The sequence below is a fragment of the Girardinichthys multiradiatus genome, chromosome 3, assembly GCF_021462225.1.
Source record: "Girardinichthys multiradiatus isolate DD_20200921_A chromosome 3, DD_fGirMul_XY1, whole genome shotgun sequence".
In the NCBI taxonomy this organism is placed as follows: domain Eukaryota; kingdom Metazoa; phylum Chordata; class Actinopteri; order Cyprinodontiformes; family Goodeidae; genus Girardinichthys; species Girardinichthys multiradiatus.
This window is the reverse complement of record NC_061796.1, coordinates 22,667,057-22,688,555: the sequence shown is the minus strand read 5'-3', so window position 1 is coordinate 22,688,555 and position 21,499 is coordinate 22,667,057. Positions and strand designations below refer to the sequence as shown.

The window sequence follows — 21,499 nt, the reverse complement described above, 5'->3', positions numbered from 1 at the left end:
CCAGACTATTGGCACTGAGTTCCTGCTGCCAGTCATAACAGTGAATGTTAAACTCAAGTGATTTCTAACAGTTTATGTTAGTATTATTTTAATGTATTGTGTCATTTGTTCATGTAAGTCGATTTGAAATTTCAGGTGATATTAAAGTTAACCTGAATAAATGGACAATTTTATGTAATCTCACCGTATCGCTGGAGAATGTGATTAAGAATAAATAAGCTTTTAAATGTTTATTTTTGATGAAGAAATGTGCTATACGTGTTTTTAAAAGTATATTTATTATTCAGCTAGCATTATAATTCGTGATTCCAGGTACAGCTGAAGAGAAATACACTATCAAATGCAAGCAAATCTCAGTAAAGAAGTGAAAAGTTTGAAAGAGCTTGTTTGTAATAAATGTACCATTTTTGTAGTTTTGGAGGCAAAGGTGTCGGAATTGGAGGCCCGGCTCCGCGCTGTTGAAAAACCAGCAGATAGCCGAGGCCCCTTAGCCAGCGCAGAGCCACCGAGGGTAGCTCCCTGTAGCTGTCCTCCAGCAGAGCCCGCGCAGCCGGGGCTTCAGGCCGGCTGGGTGACGGTACGTAGAAAGCATAGTCCTAGATCCCAGCCCACAGGTCACCACCAACCCGTCTGCGTTTCTAACAGATTTTCCCCGCTCAGCGACACACCCGCTGAGAAGCCAACCCTGGTAATTGGCAGCTCCATAGTCAGAAACGTGGCACTAGAGACACCAGCGACCATAGTCAAATGTCTGCCAAGGGCCAGAACGGGCGACATCAAATCCTACCTGAAACTGCTGGCTAAGGATAAACGTAAATACAGTAAGATTGTTATTCACGCTGGCGGTAATGACACCCGGTTACGTCAATCTGAGGTCACCAAAGTTAGTGTTGCTTCGGTGTGTAAGTTTGCCAAAACAACCGCTGTGGTGTCCAGAAAACAATGTGGTCTACATTGATAATTGGCGAACATTTTGGGTAAAATCTGGTCTGGTCCGGAGAGACGACATCCATCCCACTTTGGATGGAGCTGCTCTTCTTTCTAGGAATCTGGCTGAATTAATTAGTTCTCCAAAACTCTGACAACCCAGGGTTCAGACCAGGAAGCAGGGTCGTAGTTTAACACTCCTTTCTGCAGCTTCTGTACTGCTACCCACCCATTACCCTATTAAGACAGTGTCTCGCCCACGGCCAAAATTGAATAGATTAAAAAATAATCTAAAAGGAGGAAATCAGGAAAATCTCATAAAAATAAACACAACTCAGACCGAAAAGAAAAATAAAACAATTAAATGTGGCTTACTGAACATAAGATCTCTCTCTTCAAAGACATTGCTAGTTAGTGACCTGATTTGTGACAATCAGATTGATTTATTTTGCCTCACAGAAACCTGGCTGCAGCAAGAGGATTATGTTACTATAAATGAGTCAACTCCTACTAATTATTTAAATTTTCACATTCCTCGAATTACTGGGTGAGGAGGAGGAGTAGCAACCATCTTTCAGTCGGATTTATTGATTAGTCCCAGACCAATCAATAGCTACAACTCTTTTGAATATTTAATCCTAAGTTTTCCTCATCCAAATTGCAAAGCACTAAAACCTCTTCTGTTTGTTGTTTTGTACCGTCCACCAGGGCCTTACTCTCAATTTTTAGATCAGTTTTCAGACCTTTTATCTGATTTAATGTTAAATACAGATAAAGTTATTATAGTGGGGGATTTTAACATTCATGTAGACGCTGAAAGTGATAGCTTAAATATAGCGTTTAATGCTATCTTAGACTCAATTGGCTTTGATCAAAACATTAACAAACCTACCCACCTTTGTCTTCATTCTCTGGACCTTATACTGACATATGGCATTGAGTGTAAAGACATAACAATATTCTCTCATAACCCTGTCCTGTCTGACCATTTCTTAATAACCTTTGAGTTTAATTTAACCGAGTACTCCACACCTGAAAGAAAATTTCATTATAGTAGGTCATTATCAGGCGATGCTGTAACAACCTTTAAAGAATCTGTTCTACTTTTATTTCCTCATTATCACTGAAAAGCACAATGGAAGGCAATAATTCTGTTTCTGCCCCTTCACAAATTGATTCTTTTGTTCATAGTGTTTCTTCATCATTGCGTGATGCATTAGACAATGCAGCCCCCTTGAAAAAGAAGGTAATCACTAATAGGAGGCTAGCTCCTTGATTTAATTCAGAGCTGCATACTTTAAACCACGTTAGAAAATTGGAGAGAAAATGGCGCTCTACACACCCAGAGGATTCCTACTTAATCTGGAAAAATAGCCTACTGTTGTATAAAAAGACACTTCGCCAAGCTAGAACAGCTTATTTCTCATCATTAATAGAAGAGAACAAGAATAATCTTAGGTTTCTCTTTAGTACAGTTGCTAAACTTACACAGAGTCATAGCTCTGTTGAGCCATCAATTCCCTTAGCTCTTAGCAGCCATGACTTTATGGGATTCTTCTTAAATAAAATTCATTCTATTAAAAAGAAAATCATTGACATACTCCCGAAGATGATTACTTTATCCTCAGCAAGTGAGACAACATTGGAAGTAACTGCAGAACCTGATTTGTGTTTGGACTGTTTTGATCCTGTGAAGCTTCCTGAGTTATCAGAAATATTAGCTTCATCTAAACCTTCAACTTGTATGTTAGACCCAATCCCAACCAAATTATTTAAGGAAGTGTTCCCTCTGATTACCAGCCCCATTTTAGATATGATTAATTTATCTTTAGTAAATTGATATGTACCACAGGCTTTTAAGTTAGCTGTAATTAAACCTTTACTTAGGAAACCTTCGCTTGATCGAGATGACTTGAAAAATTACAGACCTATATCCAATCTTCCATTCTTATCTAAAATTCTTGAGAAAATAGTTGCTAATCCAATGTGTGAGCATTTACACAGCAATTACCTGTTTGAAGAGTTTCAGGCTTCAGAGCTCATCATAGCACTGAAATAGCTCTGCTGAAAGTCACTAATGATATTCTTATGGCCTCAGATAATGGACTTGTGTCTGTTCTGGTTGTGTTAGATCTCAGTGCTGCATTTGATACAGTCGATCACAATATTCTCTTAGAAAGGCTGGAATATGCTGTAGGGATCAGGGGAACAGTGCTAGGATGGTTTAAATCTTATCTGTCTGACAGATTCCAGTTTGTTCATGTAAATGATAAATCATCTTTAAACTCAAGGGTTAATTGTGGAGTACCACAGGGTTCAGTACTTGGACCAATTCTCTTTACTATATATATATGCTTCCAATAGGTAAAATTATCAGGCAGCATAGGATAAATTTTCACTGTTACGCTGATGATACTCAGCTTTACTTATCCATAAATCCTGATGGGCCCAACCAGTTAGATAGACTACAAGCATGTCTTGAAGATATAAAAACTTGGATGACGTTAAATCTTTTGCTTTTAAATTCAGACAAGACAGAAGTTGTCGTCTTTGGACCGGAGTCTTTCAAAAAGTAACTGCTTAGTCAATCATTTAACCTGGATGGCATTAAATTGACCTCTGATAATAAAGTAAAAAACCTTGGTGTTATTTTTGACCAGGACATGTCATTTAAATCCCATATTAAACAGGTTTCTACGATTTCCTTCTTTCACCTCCGGAACATTGCCAAAATTAGAAATATCCAGTCCAGGAGTGACGCTGAAAAACTAGTCCATGCATTTGTTACTTCAAGGCTGGACTATTGTAATTCGTTACTATCAGGATGTCCACAAAATGCAGTTAAAAGCCTTCAGCTGATTCAAAATGCTGCAGCAAGAGTTCTGATGACAATTAAAAAGAGAGATCATATTTCTCCTACTTTAGCTTCCCTTCATTGGCTCCCTGTTAAATCCAGAATAGAATTTAAAATTCTCCTCCTCACATATAAAGCCCTTAATGATCTAGCTCCATCATACATCAGAGATCTGATTGTTCCATATGTTCCTAACAGAGCACTTCATTCTCAGACTGCAGGTTTACTGGTGGTTCCTAGAGTCTCTAGAAGTAGAATGGGAGGCAGATCCTTTAGTTATCAGGCTCCTCTCCTGTGGAACAAGCTCCCAGCTTTAATCCGTGAGGCAGACACCCTGTCTACTTTTAAGGCTAGGCTTAAAACTTTCCTTTTTGATAAAGCTTATAGTTAGTGTGGCTTAGTTCACCAGGGAGGGAGCCTCCCTCCCTCCCTGTTGGTTGGAGTAAGGGGGAGTCAGGTTTAGCCTAAACCGGCTCAGTTATGGTTGAGGTCCAAACACACCCTCCATTTCTGCTACCTGTGTGACCCCTTCTCTTTTCCAATGGTTATAATCAGTCTGACAGAGAGAGGTATCCCAATCCTTGTGGTTTTTAGTATAACAATGACCATCAGTGGGACCCTTTGTGGGGTTCCTTGAGACGACATTGTTGTAAATAAGCGCCGTTTAACTAAATAATCTGAACTGAAACTATCTGTGTAGTTATGCTGCTATAGGCTTAGGCTGCTGGAGGACATAACGACCACTTTCACCCTCTTCGCTACATTCTCACACTACTCTCCAATTTTGCATTGTTTGCTGTTATTCCAGCTTTTAACCTTGTTCTCTCTTTTCTCTTCCTAGAAGCTACACCTGGCCTGGCTCTGTGTCTACCTGTGACACCTTTCTGGAGAGGGGAATCGTCCGAGCTTCTGCTGGCAACAACTTAATGCTCACCCTTTCAGAAATATTTCAACATGTTCTGCAAATTAAGACAAATGTAAAATTAAAAAATACTTTTTTTACACTGATATTAAGCAAGATGGTTTTTTGTTTTTATTGCTTAGGGACAAAGGAGTAGACGGGCCAGTTTATTAAGCTCAGGGGTGAGAATGACCACCTTTTTACTGGAGCTAAAAACTCAGCCACCGTGGCTTGGAGGTACAATAACAACATTATTTGCAGTCAATTTCTCTCCAGTTTCAAAAACTCCTATCTTTCTAACTTTGATAAATATCCATCCAGTGATTAACATACTTCTTTTGGTTTTCCCTCTTTCCTTTTGCTTGTTTAGGACAAATCTGGGGACGATGGGCCAACAGGTGTCTTTTTGCAGCTAACGACCTCAAACAGGTGCTTCTAATTTAGAATAATAAGTGGAGTGGAGGTGGACTTTTTAGAGGCGGACTAACAGGTCTTTGAGGGCCAGAATTTTTGCTGATTGGCAGGAGTTCAAATACATATTTGCAGCAGTAACACACAAATAAATCATAAAAAAATCATTGTTTTTTCTTTAGATTATGTCTCTCAGAGTGGACGTGCACCTAAGATGAAAGTTTCAGACCCCTCCATGATTTCTAAGTTGGAGAACTTGCAAAGTCTCAGGGTGTTCAAATGCTTATTTTCCTCTCTCACTGCTCAAAAAAATAAATAACACATCTTAGATCTGAATGAATGAAATATTCTCATTGAATACTTTGTCCAAACACGTCTGAGCACGTTTGAAATTAAGCGATGTCTTGATAAATCAAGCAGATTTTTCACGTCTACACAGTTATATTCCCGCACTAAAAACATTGTAAAAGTTCATTTGCGTCGCAGAAAGTGTAATTTTTCACAATTTACTCACAGCTTTTGCCACTGTGGTCCGCCATGGCTGCCCCTGCTTGACCAAACCGCTTCGACCCGCAATGAATCATGGGAAAAGATGGACTGCGAATGATACTCATAACCCATCCTTCAAATCGGGCAAAAGAAGGACACATTTGTCGGCCGCATTTCAGAGACCTTCTGTGCCGCGCTGTTACGTAATCAGCCCACAAGTACGGACTTGGAAGGATCCAGCCCCTGAATTGGGACACACCCTCGGCCTGCACATGGATCCTCCTCCTTCCTGTTTATTGACCAATAGGAGAGGAGCTGGAGAGAAGAAGGCAGTCCTCCTCATTTGCATAATGAAGCAGAAATGCATACGGTAAAGGAAAAAGAGAGACGAGGAAATGTAAAAAGAACAGAGGTATGTGTAAGGAAAAGGAAATATATATATTTCTGCTTTTATTTTTAATTTTGTCAGGATCGGTCCTCCATACACTGCAAGTGGTTCTTGCTGCGTGAAGTCAAAACTGGCATTGAGCTGGGCATGTGCAGAGTTTATTTTCATTCTGATGATGGTATAACTCTTTTTAAATTTTTTTTACATTTTTTAGAAACAGTACCGTAATGGAACAAAACATATACTGTAGACAGAAAAAAATTATAATTTAATGCAATAAATGAAAACAACTACTGCGTCAAAACTAAATTGGTGCTGTAGGGTTGAAACATTTTAATGGGAGGTATAACTTTGGTATCTATAGGACGGTCAAATTTTCTTTTTAACCTTTTTTAAAAAGCATAAATATAACAGAACAAAGGCAGAACGAAAATATAATAGCTTACACTTTAGATCTTAGATTACCCTTAGGTACCCTAGGCCACCCTTACAATCTGTGCCCCTACCTGCCCCCACAAGAAAAACATTCTAGACACACCCTTGGCTCTGGTTTATGGTTAGGGTGGTTGTCCTACACAACCAGTTTTTTGTCCTGGATTTAGTTCAACCCAACTTGCTATCAACTCTGATTAACTTCTCTGTTCCTGATTAAGAAAGAATTCCCACAATATGACGCTGGCAGCCTCTCAGTTTAGGTGAACGTCCATGTCTTAGTAGGTCTGGAGTTGGTCCATCCTCTCTCCATGTTCACTGAACAGAGCTCTGGGATATTATTTTAGAACTTAGCCCTGCTTTATACAGTACATCTCCATAACTTCCTCCGTGATCTCTCGGCTGTGTTCTTAGTCTTTATGATTCTGTTTGTTCTCTAACAAACCTGAGGCCAAAAACAGAACAGCTGAGTTTATAATCTGATTAAATTACACAGAGAGGGACTAATAAGGTGACTGCTGAAGGTAGTTGGTTGCCATGAATTTTATTGGTATCTGAGTAAACGTTTTTCAGGTTTTATATTGGCTAAAAGGTTAAAAAATTCACTCATCATTTCTCCCCGTCATCACAGTGATGGAGTAATTTATGTTGGTCTGTCACATAAAATCCAAATAAAATATTTATTAGTGAATGTAACAGGACCAAATGTGTAAAGGTTCAATGGGTATAAATACTTTTACCAAGTCCTGTAACCAGCAAAATAATAAAAATAAAACTTGTCTCTTACTTGTAATATGAAGTCAAACAGAGCCAATTTTCCCCACTCTGCATGCAGAACTCCCACACACGGCTCTGACCAAAGGCCTGTTTGGTTCCCACATCTGGCCTGTAACAGCTTCTGGTACTGGACCCAGCTGAGAGGCACTGAGTTCTGGTCATTGTCTTTATCATCAAGATGCTGAATGTCAGGATCCCACCAAACCACAGGTCTTGGCTCACCATTAATGTATCTATAGGGCAGAATATGATTGTGGAAAGTTCTGAAAACTACTGGCAGACTTCTGTTGAGTCCAAGGACTCTGTCCAGGTGGAAAGCAAACACTTCAAACCAGTCTTCTGGGCGTTTCACCAGGGAGCAGAGCCCTTGCTGGCAGTGCTCGCTGTGGGTGGCAGTATGTCCAGCTCCATGCTGCTGTGAATCCTTCAGCTGCTGGATGTTCTGTGATAGATAATCACATATAGCCACACTTAAGTTTGTATTTTACTGAAAACATACTGTATATATACACTAATATAATGACATTATATTTGTAGGAAATCAAAACTGTAATGTATTCAGGGTTGATAAACCTGCTCCATGTTACAGCCACGGTAAGATCCAAACCTAGTTTTCTCTTATTCACAGTTACTGACTCTTTTGAAACGATAACACAGTGACATATTTTACAGTTTTATTTTTATGGAGATTTAAAACTTAAACAACAATAGTCACATACAAAGTACAGCTGCTTTTTAATTCAATAAGTTTAAAAGTCAGGACTTAATAAAATCTGGTCAAAAACACAGAACACATTCCACATATTAAAGAAAAAACAAACCAAACTGCAATGCTGTGTGTGACACTAAGTTTGAACTTATTTCGTTTTCTTATGGCTTTAAAAAATAACCAAGAACAATGTGCGATGACTGGGTTCTCCCAGCACTGTGTATACAAATAATCTAACCAAATTATACTGCTTCCAAACACACTGACATGGAAGAATTTAGTGTATCAACTCTTTCCTCTGCCTTTAAAGCACCTGTGTTTCATCAAGTATTTGTAAAATGGTTAAGGAGGAGAAGATCACCGTTAAAGTTCCTATAACTTTTCACACTGTTGGAACACATGAGAGAGGGATCACAATCTCGCTCCATCATCCTGATTCCAGGGTCCTCTCTGGTGATTTCTTCAGCTCAGCCCACAGAGTTTCTACAGAATTAAAGTCTGGGAACAAATTATTTATGACAAAAACAACGGACCAGACTGTGATTAAATGGGTCTGTTGTGTCATTTCAGCTGGTCCTACACATGCGGGGTTATTTTTTGCCTGATATCAACATCTGGCGATCTCATACATTAAAATGTAACAATAGTTTAAGGTGAAATATATTCTTGCTTCACTAAATCCCTGATATGATGCAAGTGCAACGTTTTAAAACTGAAATTTAGCAGTTCAGTCATCTCAGAACTTGGTAGTCCAAGTCTATGAAGATGTTATGTTGATCCAGAGCTGCATTGTTGAAGGAACACATTAATATGAAATCAGCAGATTTCCTATTTCATTTTTTTCTCCTCATATATTGCTGCAACATGCTAATATCATGGCTCAAAGTGGATGAGCTCAGAGGTTTACTGAAATCATCATATTTGGACAACCCAACCTATTAAATGTCTGTGGCAGTGTCATTGGTCCATTAGATTCATATTGTCACCTGTCTGCTAGGAACCTTGGGGTTATTTTTGACAAAACATTTAAATGTGACAAACGGATCAACAATGTTGTAAAGACAGTCTTTTTATGAACTGTCTCAGCTCAGTAAAATTAGGGACTACATCTCTCCAGACCAGGTTGACACAGTAATCCATGCATTTATTACATCTCGTTTGGATTACTGCAACTCCTAGTATGTTGGTGTTGATCAGGCATTGCTAATGCTTCTGCAGGCTGTACAAAATGCATCAGCTCGTCTTTTGACTTTGTGACATGTGTGTTTTATGTAAAACATTTTGAACTGTCTTGTTGCTGAACTCTGCTATACCAAATAAATTCACCTGGCCTTGACAGGAAGCATTAGGCACCATCGCATCAGCCCTATATTTGAAACCCTTAACTGGCTTCCTACTTATTACAAAATACAGTTTAAAATTGTACTGCTAACTTTTAAAAGTATCTGATCAATTTATTCTCTGCCTAAAACACATTTGTTTTCAACCTTTCTTAAGCAGGACATCTCAGTGTTTGTTGTGCAACTTTTAATGATTATTTTGATTGTTTTTTGCTGTTTAGTTGTTGAGCATTAATTATGTAACTTTGTTTAACTGTGGTTGTTTTTTGGTGTGCTATATAAATAAATTTAACCTGAGCCTCATTCATCTTAGACCTTAACTTTGTATCTTCTTAGTGTTCCCCTCAATCTGTTACAAACGGATTGAGGAACATACCTGATGGTGTGCAGGAGGACCAAATGCTACTTGGAGGACTTGTCCATGTGCAGGCACCCTGGTCTTACTGACAACTTCCCCACCAGCCAAGAGCTGCATCTTCTCTATGTCATCTTTGCTGAGCCAGGGAAGATGCTGCAGGTCTCCACCTACCCTGATCTTCCTCTGGTCACTGTCTGAAAAGTCATGCTCTCTAAAGTTCTGACACCAGCTGTCATCCATCTGTATGGTGGCTTCCAGTTGGGACAAAGCCTTTCTGTGATCCCGTGACACAAGATGCACCTTGACCTCAGGGGGACCTTTGGAGAAATAATGGTCCCTTTTCGGATCACTTGAGGGCTTTTCCTCCTTACCCACACGGACAGGTTTTCCAGAGGGCTTTGGAGCTTCACTGTGTTGCTCCAAAGCCCTGTAATGTTGGGATCGCTTTGAATTTCTCTGGCTGCCATTCATTTGTCTGTCTGCAACCTGGTTTGTGTGTCTGCCTGCCTGTGTGCGTGTAGATCTCCGGCCACCTTTTATGATATCTGCTGGAGAAGATGAATGCTCTCCTGTGGGAACAGTTCCTTTGAGATGACTGTGTGTCTGTACAGTGTGGCTACTTGGCTTAGTTCTGTGCTGTAGCTTTGTGTTTTTACTTGTAAAGTCAGAAAGCTGAGAGTGGTGATGATTTGCTGCCAGGATAATGTCTGCCCTCACTATTCTTCTAGTAGCAACTCCTTGGCTTTTTTGTTTTTTTTTGTGAATGTTAGCATGACTTCTAGCTTTTATGCTGTTTTTAACATCTCCAGCAGCATTCCCAAAAGGTTTATGTAGCGCTAAGTGCATGGGAGTCTCTTTCCCAGAACTGTGTCTCCACGTTCTTCTGTGGCTGAGAGGAACAGGCTGCTGGAAGCCGCCGACTGTACCAGGCTCCGGAACCCTGGGCCTGGGTTTGAACTCCCTAGCGGAACTCAGACCTCGGGATGACCGCCGGTCAATGTCAACAGGCGGCAGAGGGGGAGGCAAAGTAACCGCCATCACAAAGATCATGAGGAGGAGGAGGAAGAGGGGAGAAAGAAGAAGAATCCATCTTGGGCTACAGCACAGTTTTGACCATACTCTCCAGTTCTGACAAAAAAAAAAACACACACACACAAAAGGAAAGAGGAATGCAAGTTAGAGACCAGACCAGAAGAACCATAATTATAATGGAGTGGAATCATAAATCTCAAACTTAGCAATTTTCTCTAAACATAAAACTGTACTTATACTTCTGAAGAGTTCTCTCAGCGAGCCATTCTACAAGAAAACAAATAAGTGTATGTGCATATGTATATACAGTACAGACCAAAGGTTTGGACACACCTTCTCATTCAAAGAGTTTTCTTTATTTTCATGACTATGAATATTGTAGCTTCACACCAAAGGCATCAAAACTATGAATTAACACGTGGAATTATATACTGAACAAAAAAGTGTGAAACAACTGAAAATATGTTTTATATTCTAGGTTCTTCAAAGTAGCCACCTTTTGCTTTGATTAATGCTCTTGGCATTCTGTTGATGAGCTTCAAGAGGTAGTCACCTGAAATGGTTTTCACTTCACAGGTGTGCCCTGTCAGGTTTAATAAGTGGGATTTCAAGCCTTATAACTGGGGTTGGGACCATCAGTTGTGTTGTGCAGGAGGTGGATACAGTACACAGCTGATAGTCCTACTGAATAGACTGTTAGAATTTGTATTATGGCAAGAAAAAAGCAGCTAAATAAAGAAAAAAGACTGGCCCCAAGTGCAGTTGTAAAAACCATCAAGCGCTACAAAGAAACTGGCCCACCGTGTCTTTGTGCGGCGCAGAAGAGGTGAACGGATGGACTCTACATGCCTGGTTCCCGCCGTGAAGCATGGAGGAGGAGGTGTGATGGTGTGAGGGTGCTTTGCTGGTAACACTGTTGGGGATTTATTCAAAATTGAAGGCATACTGAACCAGCATGGCTACCACAGCATCTTGCAGCGGCATGCTATTCCATCCGGTTTGCGTTTAGTTGGACCATCATTTATTTTTCAACAGGACAATGATCCCAAACACACCTCCAGGCTGTGTAAGGGCTATTTGACCAAGAAGGAGAGTGATGGGGTGCTGCGCCAGATGACCTGGCCTCCACAGTCACCGGACCTGAACCCAATCGAGTTGGTTTGGGGTGAGTTGGACCGCAGAGTGAAGGCAAAAGGGCCAACAAGTGCTAAGCATCTCTGGGAACTCCTTCAAGACTGTTGGAAAACCATTTCAGGTGACTACCTCTTGAACCTCATCAACAGAATGCCAAGAGTGTGCGGAGCAGTAATCAAAGCAAAAAGTGGCTACTTTGAAGAATCTAGAAAAAAGATATATTTTCAGTTGTTTCACAATTTTTTTGTTCAGTATATAATTCCACATGTTAATTCATAGTTTTGATGCCTTCAGTGTGAAGCTACAATATTCATAGTCATGAAAATAAAGAAAACTCTTTGAATGATAAGGTGTGTCCAAACTTTTGATCTGTACTGTATATACATATAATTTTCCTCGTTAGGTTCAGACTATGGGAACAGACATTTGAAGAATACCTTGAGCACTCCGGCCATACTGGGTGTGGTATGTAAACACAGCACAAGTAGGGATTTCTATCTAACATCTCTGTTTAAAATATACTTTTCAAGTTTCATGTAATAAGACGTAGCTGGATGTGTCTTTTCACTAACCAAACCAGTAAACAGAGTTGCAGCAATGTGAGGTAAGCAGCACAATATGAAGCTAATGCTTCCAGTTTTTAAAGCAGAGATGGGCTGCCCATCTGAGACCAGTATGATTGTGCAAAGTCCATAATTTAGTACTTCCTTCTGCATCAGTGCAGAGGAAGAGGGAATCCAAATTTTCTTCCCCCCAAATATGACTGCAGTTTTGTCACTGAAGGCTCTATAGGTCAGTTTGTTGTTAGAAATTGGACACACTGTAGCTATGAGTGAATGAAGACAACCTGGCAAGAATAAAACAAAAACAGTCTGCAGGATTTGCCTAGGTCTTCAAGAATTTGTGATGTAAGAACTCTCAATAGTAGCTATATGACACCTGACAATGGTCACCTGCATACTTTAAATGAAACTGCCTTTTATTAAAATGACAGCTCTTCTCCCACAGGGGGAGAGACAAATTCATTTAACCAATCAACAAGTCATCACAAATCAGGATTCCTTTCATGCAGCCATTCCCACAAAGCTCCAGTAACTTTGGTGGAGTTGGAAAATAACTGTTTCTGTAGTTTGGCTTGTTACTTCAGAGCATTTTATTGGGATTTTATGTGACAGACAAACACAAAGAAGAGCGTAACTATAAAGTGGAAGGAAAATAATACAAAGTTTTCAGATTGGATGGAGAGTGTCATTAACATTCATTATCAAGGTCGGATTCTCAGTCGGATTTAGCACCGTACCTTGACTGCTACTTTATATTTATCCAACTCTTTGTGTTGGTTTGTCACATCCAAATAAAATATGTAGGAGTTTTTGGTAGTAAAGTTAGAACGTGAAAAAAATCAGTGGGTATTTCTGCAGGCACTGTAAATCAACCATCTTCATGTAGGGGTAGGAATGTTTTAGGGTCTTGGGAAATCTTCCTTTCTTACAGCTGTTTCCCAGATTCTCACTGGGTTCTAGGACTTTTGTGAAAGGATTCCATTATTCTTCACCTGGAATGTAAAGAAAAACAGGCCCCTTGTGCAGCTGCAGTGTGTCCTATGTTACACCCCTGTTATTGCCCAATAGACCCAGAGAGGCATGTGTGTGTTAGAGACTAAAGAATCTGTCTTCCCTCAAGAGAAACAACATACTGAATATTATGCTTGATCCCATGTGGAATTTTCATTTTTAGGACATTTTTCAATGAACATTCTTCTTTGAGCACACAAATAAGCTTGTCTTAGCGACAGATCACACTGCTATACACTGTATAGCCAATCTACTACTAGATCAAGTACTGGTAACATTTGCACCTCTTGTCCACCTGCTCATGGATATTTTTTGTTTGTAAAAACTAACTCCTAAACAATGATTTTTAAAACTCTGAAAGTATCGGTTTGGACTTCATATGTGGAGATAATCAAAAAGCATGAAATGTACACTTGTCATTCCTAAATACCCAGTCCTGCAATGACTTTATAAATTTAAGAAAAACAAGATTCTGAGAAGACAATCACTATGTGCAGATAACCTGATGTTGTCTCATGTGCATCCAGGATTTGCTCATCTAGATGATTGGTATCCATTGAATTTTGTATCTGATAGAAACAGCATAAAATCCATGGTTTGCTACATTCACATGGTTTCCACAAGTTTATCTTTGAAGTCCTTATCTGTGTTGCACCTGAAATAGTACAGATAGTAAATACTTCCCGGTCATTTTCCACAGACTGTCATTTTTTCTAGAAAGAATCAAACTCAGGACTCAGAATGAAAAAACGTAAAAGGTTTATTTACAACGAGACAATGTAAAATGTGCACAACAAAGGTTGGTTTCAGTATCCGTGGTTCAGCGGCACCTGGAGGAAGAGAGGAGCTAGGACATTCCAAGGGCCCCTGACTGACAGGGGCCCCACAAGAGAGAAATTGAAAAATAATGTCACTCAGTAATAAAGTTACAATCACATATATATTTTATTTACAATGTATTTGTTTTGGAACATTTCTCAATGCCCACCCCACCCCCTCTCTATTTACATAAAATGGTTCAGTCCACCACCTGCTCCGTCAGAAAGCCACAAAAAACGTTTCACAGACAGCGAGTGGAGGCAAAGACAGCAAGATGCTACATAAGTCAGGGAGCCAAAAAATAAAAGAGAAAGCTCAGACAAGAGAAAGACGCAAAGGGTAGACAGTATGTCACCCAATTTTTTCACAGGTAAGGTGGGTATGTTAGTGGTTCATGTAATAGAATGTTCTGGAACATTAACCTGTTGTCTATTCCTAACTTTGTCCATATGAGCTAGTCACTTTTCTCCCAATTTTGGCTCATATTTCTGAAGAAAACTCTGGATTTATACATTTTACTGTTGTTTAAGGTAAAAAAATAAATGGAGGCAAATATTTAGCAAGCTGCTCTACTAAAATAATGACGCATGTTCTGAACAGACATGTCAAGAGCAGCAGCAGCCGTCTGTCAGCTCCCCCGCCCCATGCACTAGCCCCAGTACCATATGAGGAAGGAAGTGAGCAGCTGTGTGTTGGATTAGTCAATAACGATGGAGAAAAAACATTAAGGAATAAAAAATAATTCTGAAAAAAAAGGCTATAGTCTGTATTTATTTCAGAATGATTTTAATGGTTTAAAAAGCATCAGCAATCAGCAAAATGTTTACATTTTCTGGAAATCAGAAGATTAAATAGCAACAACAACATAGCCTCATATGTGTATATTTTCACCACAAATCTAATGTCGTCACCTGTGAGTCTAAAGTTTTGGAAATAAATTGTACCTTCATTTGGGGCTACAAGAGGGGGACAGTGAATAGTGGAGTATTGGTAGTAAAATTTTCCTTTGTTATTTTTGGTGAAATCACTGAAAACACGTTTAAGTAAAACAAATGATGAGAGGCCACCTGAAATAACGATTATGATGCTACTACAAATGGTATTACAATATAGTAAATACTATATAATTTTTGTATGTCATGTGCACTACAGAGCCAAGTCCAGAAGGATAACCAGAAATATCATTAATATGCATAGTTTTACATAAAACTATATCAAAATTTTCCACTGGCCTCATGGCCGGCTATAGGGGTGCCCAGTAAGATTTCTATTCATGGGGCCCAAGATCCCTGGGGGCACCCCCGAGATCCTGGGTTGGCGGATGAAGGAGTCAGGGCGAGGGGTTGCATTCCAGGAGGGATTCCGATAAGAGCAGATGTATGGTGCGGTATCAGTGCCAAAATTAAGACTATTGTGCACCCAGCAGTGGCTACTTGTTATAGGAGGCTATATTCATTCCGAAGCCAGCTACTGATCTGATTAATGATAGGCTGGCACTGGTAACTGAGCGGCTGGTGCTGGCAAATGAGAAGGTGAGTACTCACTTGTGTTAGCATTGGAGAAGCTGGCGATAGAGAGGCTAGTGGCCAGCATGCCTAGGCTGGTCACTAAGCTGAAGTTGGCTTCCAATTGCAGCATTTGATTCGGGAAACAGTTAAAGGCCAATTCCACCTCATCTTTCATTACCTTGAGCATCTTTAATCGGCTCCAACTTATAAACTACGGTACTTAGACACTTAAAACCTGGACTGGATTGTTCTACACTAATAGCAGAATCCTATTAACACAATTTGGAATTCGATTTGATTTGTGAAACTTTAATAAAGGGCCATATTAGTGTTTTCTTTTTTGCATCTGAACTATGAAAGTAATTTTGGGGCAAAACTATTTGTGCATTGTAACTGGGAATTAGAAGCCACAGAGAGAAATGACAGAGTTTTGTAATTGTAGATTTGTTTTTTCAGTCTTACAAATACAAAACAACAGTTACACCTCTTCAGTTTCTTAAGTACAAGTGCACAAATTGTATTCTTTGAGTTACACATCAAAAACCTATTAAATTCACAGTTTTGCTCCAATTGTTCTGAAACAAATGGTGCAAAAATAAATTCACACTATTAACATCTTCTCACAAACAGTTTTTTAATACATTTTTTTACTTTAACATAAACACAAAGCAGTGAACACCACTGTACGATCCGCTGCTGTGAGTCACCAATGCTGCTTTACAACTTACACCCTCCTTTTGGAGCGCTTTCACTTTTGCCCCAATCATACCACTGATGGTGGAGCGATACAGTCTGTGACTTGTGGGCAATTCTGCTCCAGACTCAGTAGGTATGTGCCAACCGGAAATACAAACACTGCCATGTTGATGACTAGGGAGACTCAGGGGCTGCATCCTTCGCAGGACACATTTGTAGGCCGATGACATGATTCATTGAAGCGGATTGTTCAAACGGAAGTAGCAATGGTGGAGGAGACAGAAAAGCTGTGAATAAAGTTGTATTTATCAGGCTTTCTGTAAAACAAAATTAACGTTTACAATGTTTTTAGGCGAGAATGTAGCTGTGTAAATCTGAAGTACATGCTCGTCTTATCAAGATAACACTTGATTACAAAAGTGTTCTGATGTGTTTGGACATGTCCTGTCCCGCTGTGCCAAAAGCCTGCTCGCCTCGCAGCTGACCGGTTGTGAGGCTCACTAAACCCGGAGAGAACAGCTGACTCCCGGCACATCGTTTTCAAACTGCCGCTGGGTTTCCCCAATGGGTGGAAATTAAACACAGATATATACTGCCTGGCCAAAAAAAAAGTTGCCACCTGGATTTAACTAAGCAAATAGGTACGAGCCTCCCATTGGATAATTACTTCATGGCCGATTATGATTCAGCTGGCAACAATTTATTTAACCCCAACTGGTGCAATGAGTTGCTTCTCATTTCTTAAACAACCATGTCAAAAGACACACCCCGTGGTCGTGGAAAAGATGTCAGTCTGTTTCAGAAGGGTCATATAATTGGCATCCATCAAGGAGAGAAATTGGGTTAAGAACTGTGCAACGCATTATTAAAAACTGGAGGGATAGTGGGGACCCATCGTCTTCGAGGAAGAAATGTGGCCGGAAAAAATTCCTGAATGATTGTGATCGACGATCACTTAAACGTTTGGTGAAATCAAATCGAAGAAAAACAGCCAAATCACTATCTGTCTTCGCGTTCATCGAATGCTATGGTAGTAACTGTAGAACTGTATTTTTGGAGCAAGACCAGTTCTGATGTGGTCCAGATCAGAAAAGCACTAATATAGCCCCTTTTTGTTAAACTTTTGCAAATCAAATAAAGTTTTCACAAATCCAAACTGTGTTTATTCTGCTATTAATGTAGAACAATCTAGTGGAGTGGCAATGTTTATTTTTGTCCATACCTAATAGTCTATCATTGAAGGCTTAAAAAGGTGAAATATATTAAGCTGGATTTACTTTTTTAGTAGCAAGTTTTATCAAACATTTATAACAGATTTTACATACATATCTCCATGCCGCAGACGTGTATGTCTTTATTTATTAATTTTATAACAGCCGCTGTAAGTTATGAATAGCCAGTTGGTGGTGGTACTGAACCTATGTGCGGGTTTCCTAACGCTAAAACAACGTTGCAGGAGAAGAAATGCGTCTCCTTCAAGGTGAATGTTGCTTCTTGTGGTCGAGGTAGTTTACCTTAAAGTTGTTTGCCAGCTGACATAAAAACAGAAGGAGGCTGAGGTAGTCTCAGAGGCAGGGTGCTGCAAACTACTGCTGACTTCCATTGCAGGCGTCAGTGATGAATCCATTTAAGTAAAAATATATTGTAAAAAAAAAAACAATACTCATTATCAAGCACTGTTGAACCTCTGTCACCGACGTAAAACAGAATTGCGCCGCTCAAGATGGCAGCAGGTTGGAGTAGCTCTGTAGTACATGACAGACTCCTGTCACCTGCAGAAATACTCAGATGATTCTTCAGTCGTGGGGTGCATCAGAAATGGACAAGAAGATGAGTACAGGGAGCTGGTGGACCGCTTTGTGGCATGGTGTGGAAACAATCATCTCATCTTGAACGCGACTAAAACAAAGGAGATGATTGTAGATTTGAAAAGAAACAGGAATAAGTCAAAAACTATTTCCATCATGGGAGAAGAGGTGGAGGTGGTGGAGGAGTGTAAATACCTCGGTGTTCACCTGGACAACAGACTGGAGTGGAGATGCAACTGTGAAGCCATCTATAAGAAGGGACAGAGCAGACTGTACTTCTTGAGGAAGCTTAGGTCCTTTGATGTTTGCAACAAGATGCTGCATATCTTCTATAAGTCTGTTGTAGAGAGTGTGATCTCTTCTACCATCATCTGCTGGGGAAGCAGCATAAGAGCCAGGGACTTAAAAAAGATGATAAAGAAAGCTGGCTCTGTTCTGGGGACTCCTCTGGAACCTCTGGAGATCATTGCACAAAGAAGGATTCTTCATAAAATGAGGAACATTATAGAGAACCCTGAACATCCTCTTCATGAGACTGTCCTACAACAACAGAGTGTCTTCAGTCAGAGGCTTCTTCAGATCTGCTGTAAGACAGACCGCTACAGGAGATCCTTCCTGCCCACAGCCATCAGCATCTACAACGGCTCTTTGAAGAAACCTGCATAATATGAGTGTCAGGATGTGAGATTTTGGACTTTGTTTTGTGGTTTGGTGTTTTGTTTTACTAGATGCTCGTGTTTGAAGTTTTGTATTCTTGTTCATCACTTTCTGTGTTCTGACAATTCTGGTTTCCTTTTGCCTCCCTGTCTGTTCTCCTCTCATCATTAGTTTTCCTCTTTTAGTTGTTAATTACTCAGTTTCTGTTCCCTTTACATTCATTGTCCCTCTTAGCTCTGTTTCTTCTGTTTATCTTTATTCTCCAGTTCCTCCTTTAACAGGTTAGCTTTATTTACTGTTTACTTTTATTCTAGTCATCATTTCTCCTGCTTAATTCTCAGTTTGTTCTTTCAGTGTTTGCTTTTGTAGTCAGGCTTTCTTTACGGTTCCCTTTTTCTTAGGCCTTAGGTTCTGTTGTTTTTCCTGTTCCTTCCAGATTCCTCTGTTTCCTCTATCTTCTGGTTATTGTAGATTTCTTATGTTTTGGTTATTTTACCGTAGTCTCCTGTTCTGCTCGGGTCTGTGTTTCTCCTTATTGGTTAATCTGTTTCACCTGCTCCCTCTGCCTCCCAGCCTCCTTGTGTCACCTGTTCCCTGTTCCTCTGATTACCTGCCCTATTGTTTCTTGTCCATCTTTGTCAGTATTTAAGTTTGCCTTCGTCCTTTGTTCCACGCGGTGTCGTTATGTCTCTTTGGATTTTGTTCTTGCTCCGGATCCTGTTAAGTTCTAGTTTGAAGATGCCTTGTAATCAGGATTATCCTGTCATCCAGTACCTCGCCTGCATGTAAGTGGACTCACTTTAAATTAAAGGAGTTTCGACCCCCTCTCTGCTTTTCTCTGTGCTTGTCTGCCTTTTGGTCCAGCCAAAACAACAATTATGACAATGAGCTACAATAACATTTAATTTCCCTTTGGAATTAAGTATTTTTGAATTGAATTGAAACAACTAGCCCTATCAAATGTTCTCATTAGCCAAATAATTTACTGTTAAGTACGCAGAGTATCATTATCACTGAAGTCAACCAATTGGAGACTTGCTGTTTTGATGACCAACATGTTTTTTTAACAAAAATATGCTCTTATCTTTTATATTTTAAAAATTATAAACAAATCGTAAAAATTGTCCTGGCCATGTAGTAAATTGTATGTCTTTACTTTCAACATTGTGCGATGTGTAACATTCTAAGTGAGTCTGCAGTAAGTTTATCTTTGAATCCAGGTGTTATAAAACAGATGAGTGGTTTGTGGACAGAAATAATAATTGTTTTGCCTTGTATTTAGATTTGCCGGCAAAAAAAAAACCATATAGGAAGAGAAGGAAATGGTGGGAATTTGGTATTACTTCTACTTCCGCTTTGCACAGCTTCCCATACACTACATTGTTGTATTTCCAAAGTCGAGTAGGTTAACCCATTGCATTTCAGAAATTAAGAGCATGTTGTCAAAAATAACTGTCCACCTTTCATGTAAAGATCACATGGTTTACTATAGGTAGCCAATAGAAAAAACAACTCTTATCCCAAGTCTTATTCAAAAGCCTGTTTCAGAATCAGTTCAAGAATAAAACTCCTAACAGTTTTTGTGTAGTAGGGTTAATACCGACTACTGTCTGATGAAAACAGGAGTTTGTGCCGCTCTCATTCCATCCCCAAAGGCTGGCACCCCATCTCCAGCCTCAGCCTATGTGAGACTTACCAGTTCCAATTCAAATATAAATCATTTGTTACATAAACCCTGTCTTTGGCTGGTCATGACCCACATATTTGACACGAATATGGCACCAGGTTCCCAGGACATGCCTTTAGATAACAATAAAAGTCCCAGAATCAGACGTTGTGCTGTCGGCCACTCAATCTGATGACTTCTATGTTAAGAGTAAGGATTCTTTTATCAGGAAACAGGTCATACAGTACACTTCAGGAGGAGGAGACATTCACTTCTTCCCTATTCATCCCTGAACCACACAGATATTTTGATTCCATATTCAAAGTCAGAAAGCACCAATATTTTTCAAACATTGAATGTCAAGAAAGGAATGAGTTTTAAATAATAAATAAATAAACCGGATATAAACTTTATATTCTCAGGTTATCTGCATGTGTGTTTTTGCCTTTTTGCTTGGGTCCCTTCCATCTTTCTGTGTTACTCTGACAGCAGCTAAGCACCAGCAGGTTCCACCCAACTGCTCTCTCAGATATATGAATATTTGTTATGCCTCACACTCATCTTCGACCAACCACCTCATCTGCTCTGACAAGCCTGGTGCCTGACTTTCTGCAACCTCCCAGGCCTTTTCTTTCTTTGTTTTGCCTTTTTCCTCCCTGTTCATTTGCTGTGTATGGTTGCAAGGGTGGTATGCAACAATAGCCTGAGACATGCAGCAGGTGCTGCAGCCAGTCAGCAGAGGACGGAGTGGAGGGAGATCGGGGAATAAGCACAGATGGAAGAAGAAAACCACTTAGTTTGCAGAGACACGGTAATGATATGTTTAGTGAGATGGTTCAAAGACGAGCAGAACAATCTTAACAGAGGGGTCTCTGCAACAAGTGATTATATTGCATCCAAAACTGTGATTAGCTATTACAGGTATAGGGACTTTATTACACCACATTTAGTCAACTGTCTGTGCTGAAGGTGACATCACTTTTATAATTCTGCTGTCCACTGTTTCCAATCTTGACGTA

At 39.8% G+C, this 21,499-nt stretch overlaps 1 protein-coding gene across 2 annotated transcripts in view; it reads right to left on the bottom strand.

The window, feature by feature from the left end:
* The window catches only part of gask1a (golgi associated kinase 1A), a 67,909-nt gene that overhangs the window by 31,984 nt on the left and 14,426 nt on the right, over positions 1-21,499 (bottom strand). Inside the window, exons 2-3 of one of the 2 annotated variants that reach the window (XM_047357776.1) lie at positions 9,605-10,714; positions 7,190-7,621 (exon numbers count right to left, since the gene is read on the bottom strand). In XM_047357776.1, coding sequence (XP_047213732.1) covers positions 7,190-7,621; positions 9,605-10,714 — 1,542 coding nt within the window. The remainder of the gene's footprint in view (positions 1-7,189; positions 7,622-9,604; positions 10,715-21,499) is intronic. The other variant, XM_047357782.1, reaches the window with a different exon arrangement.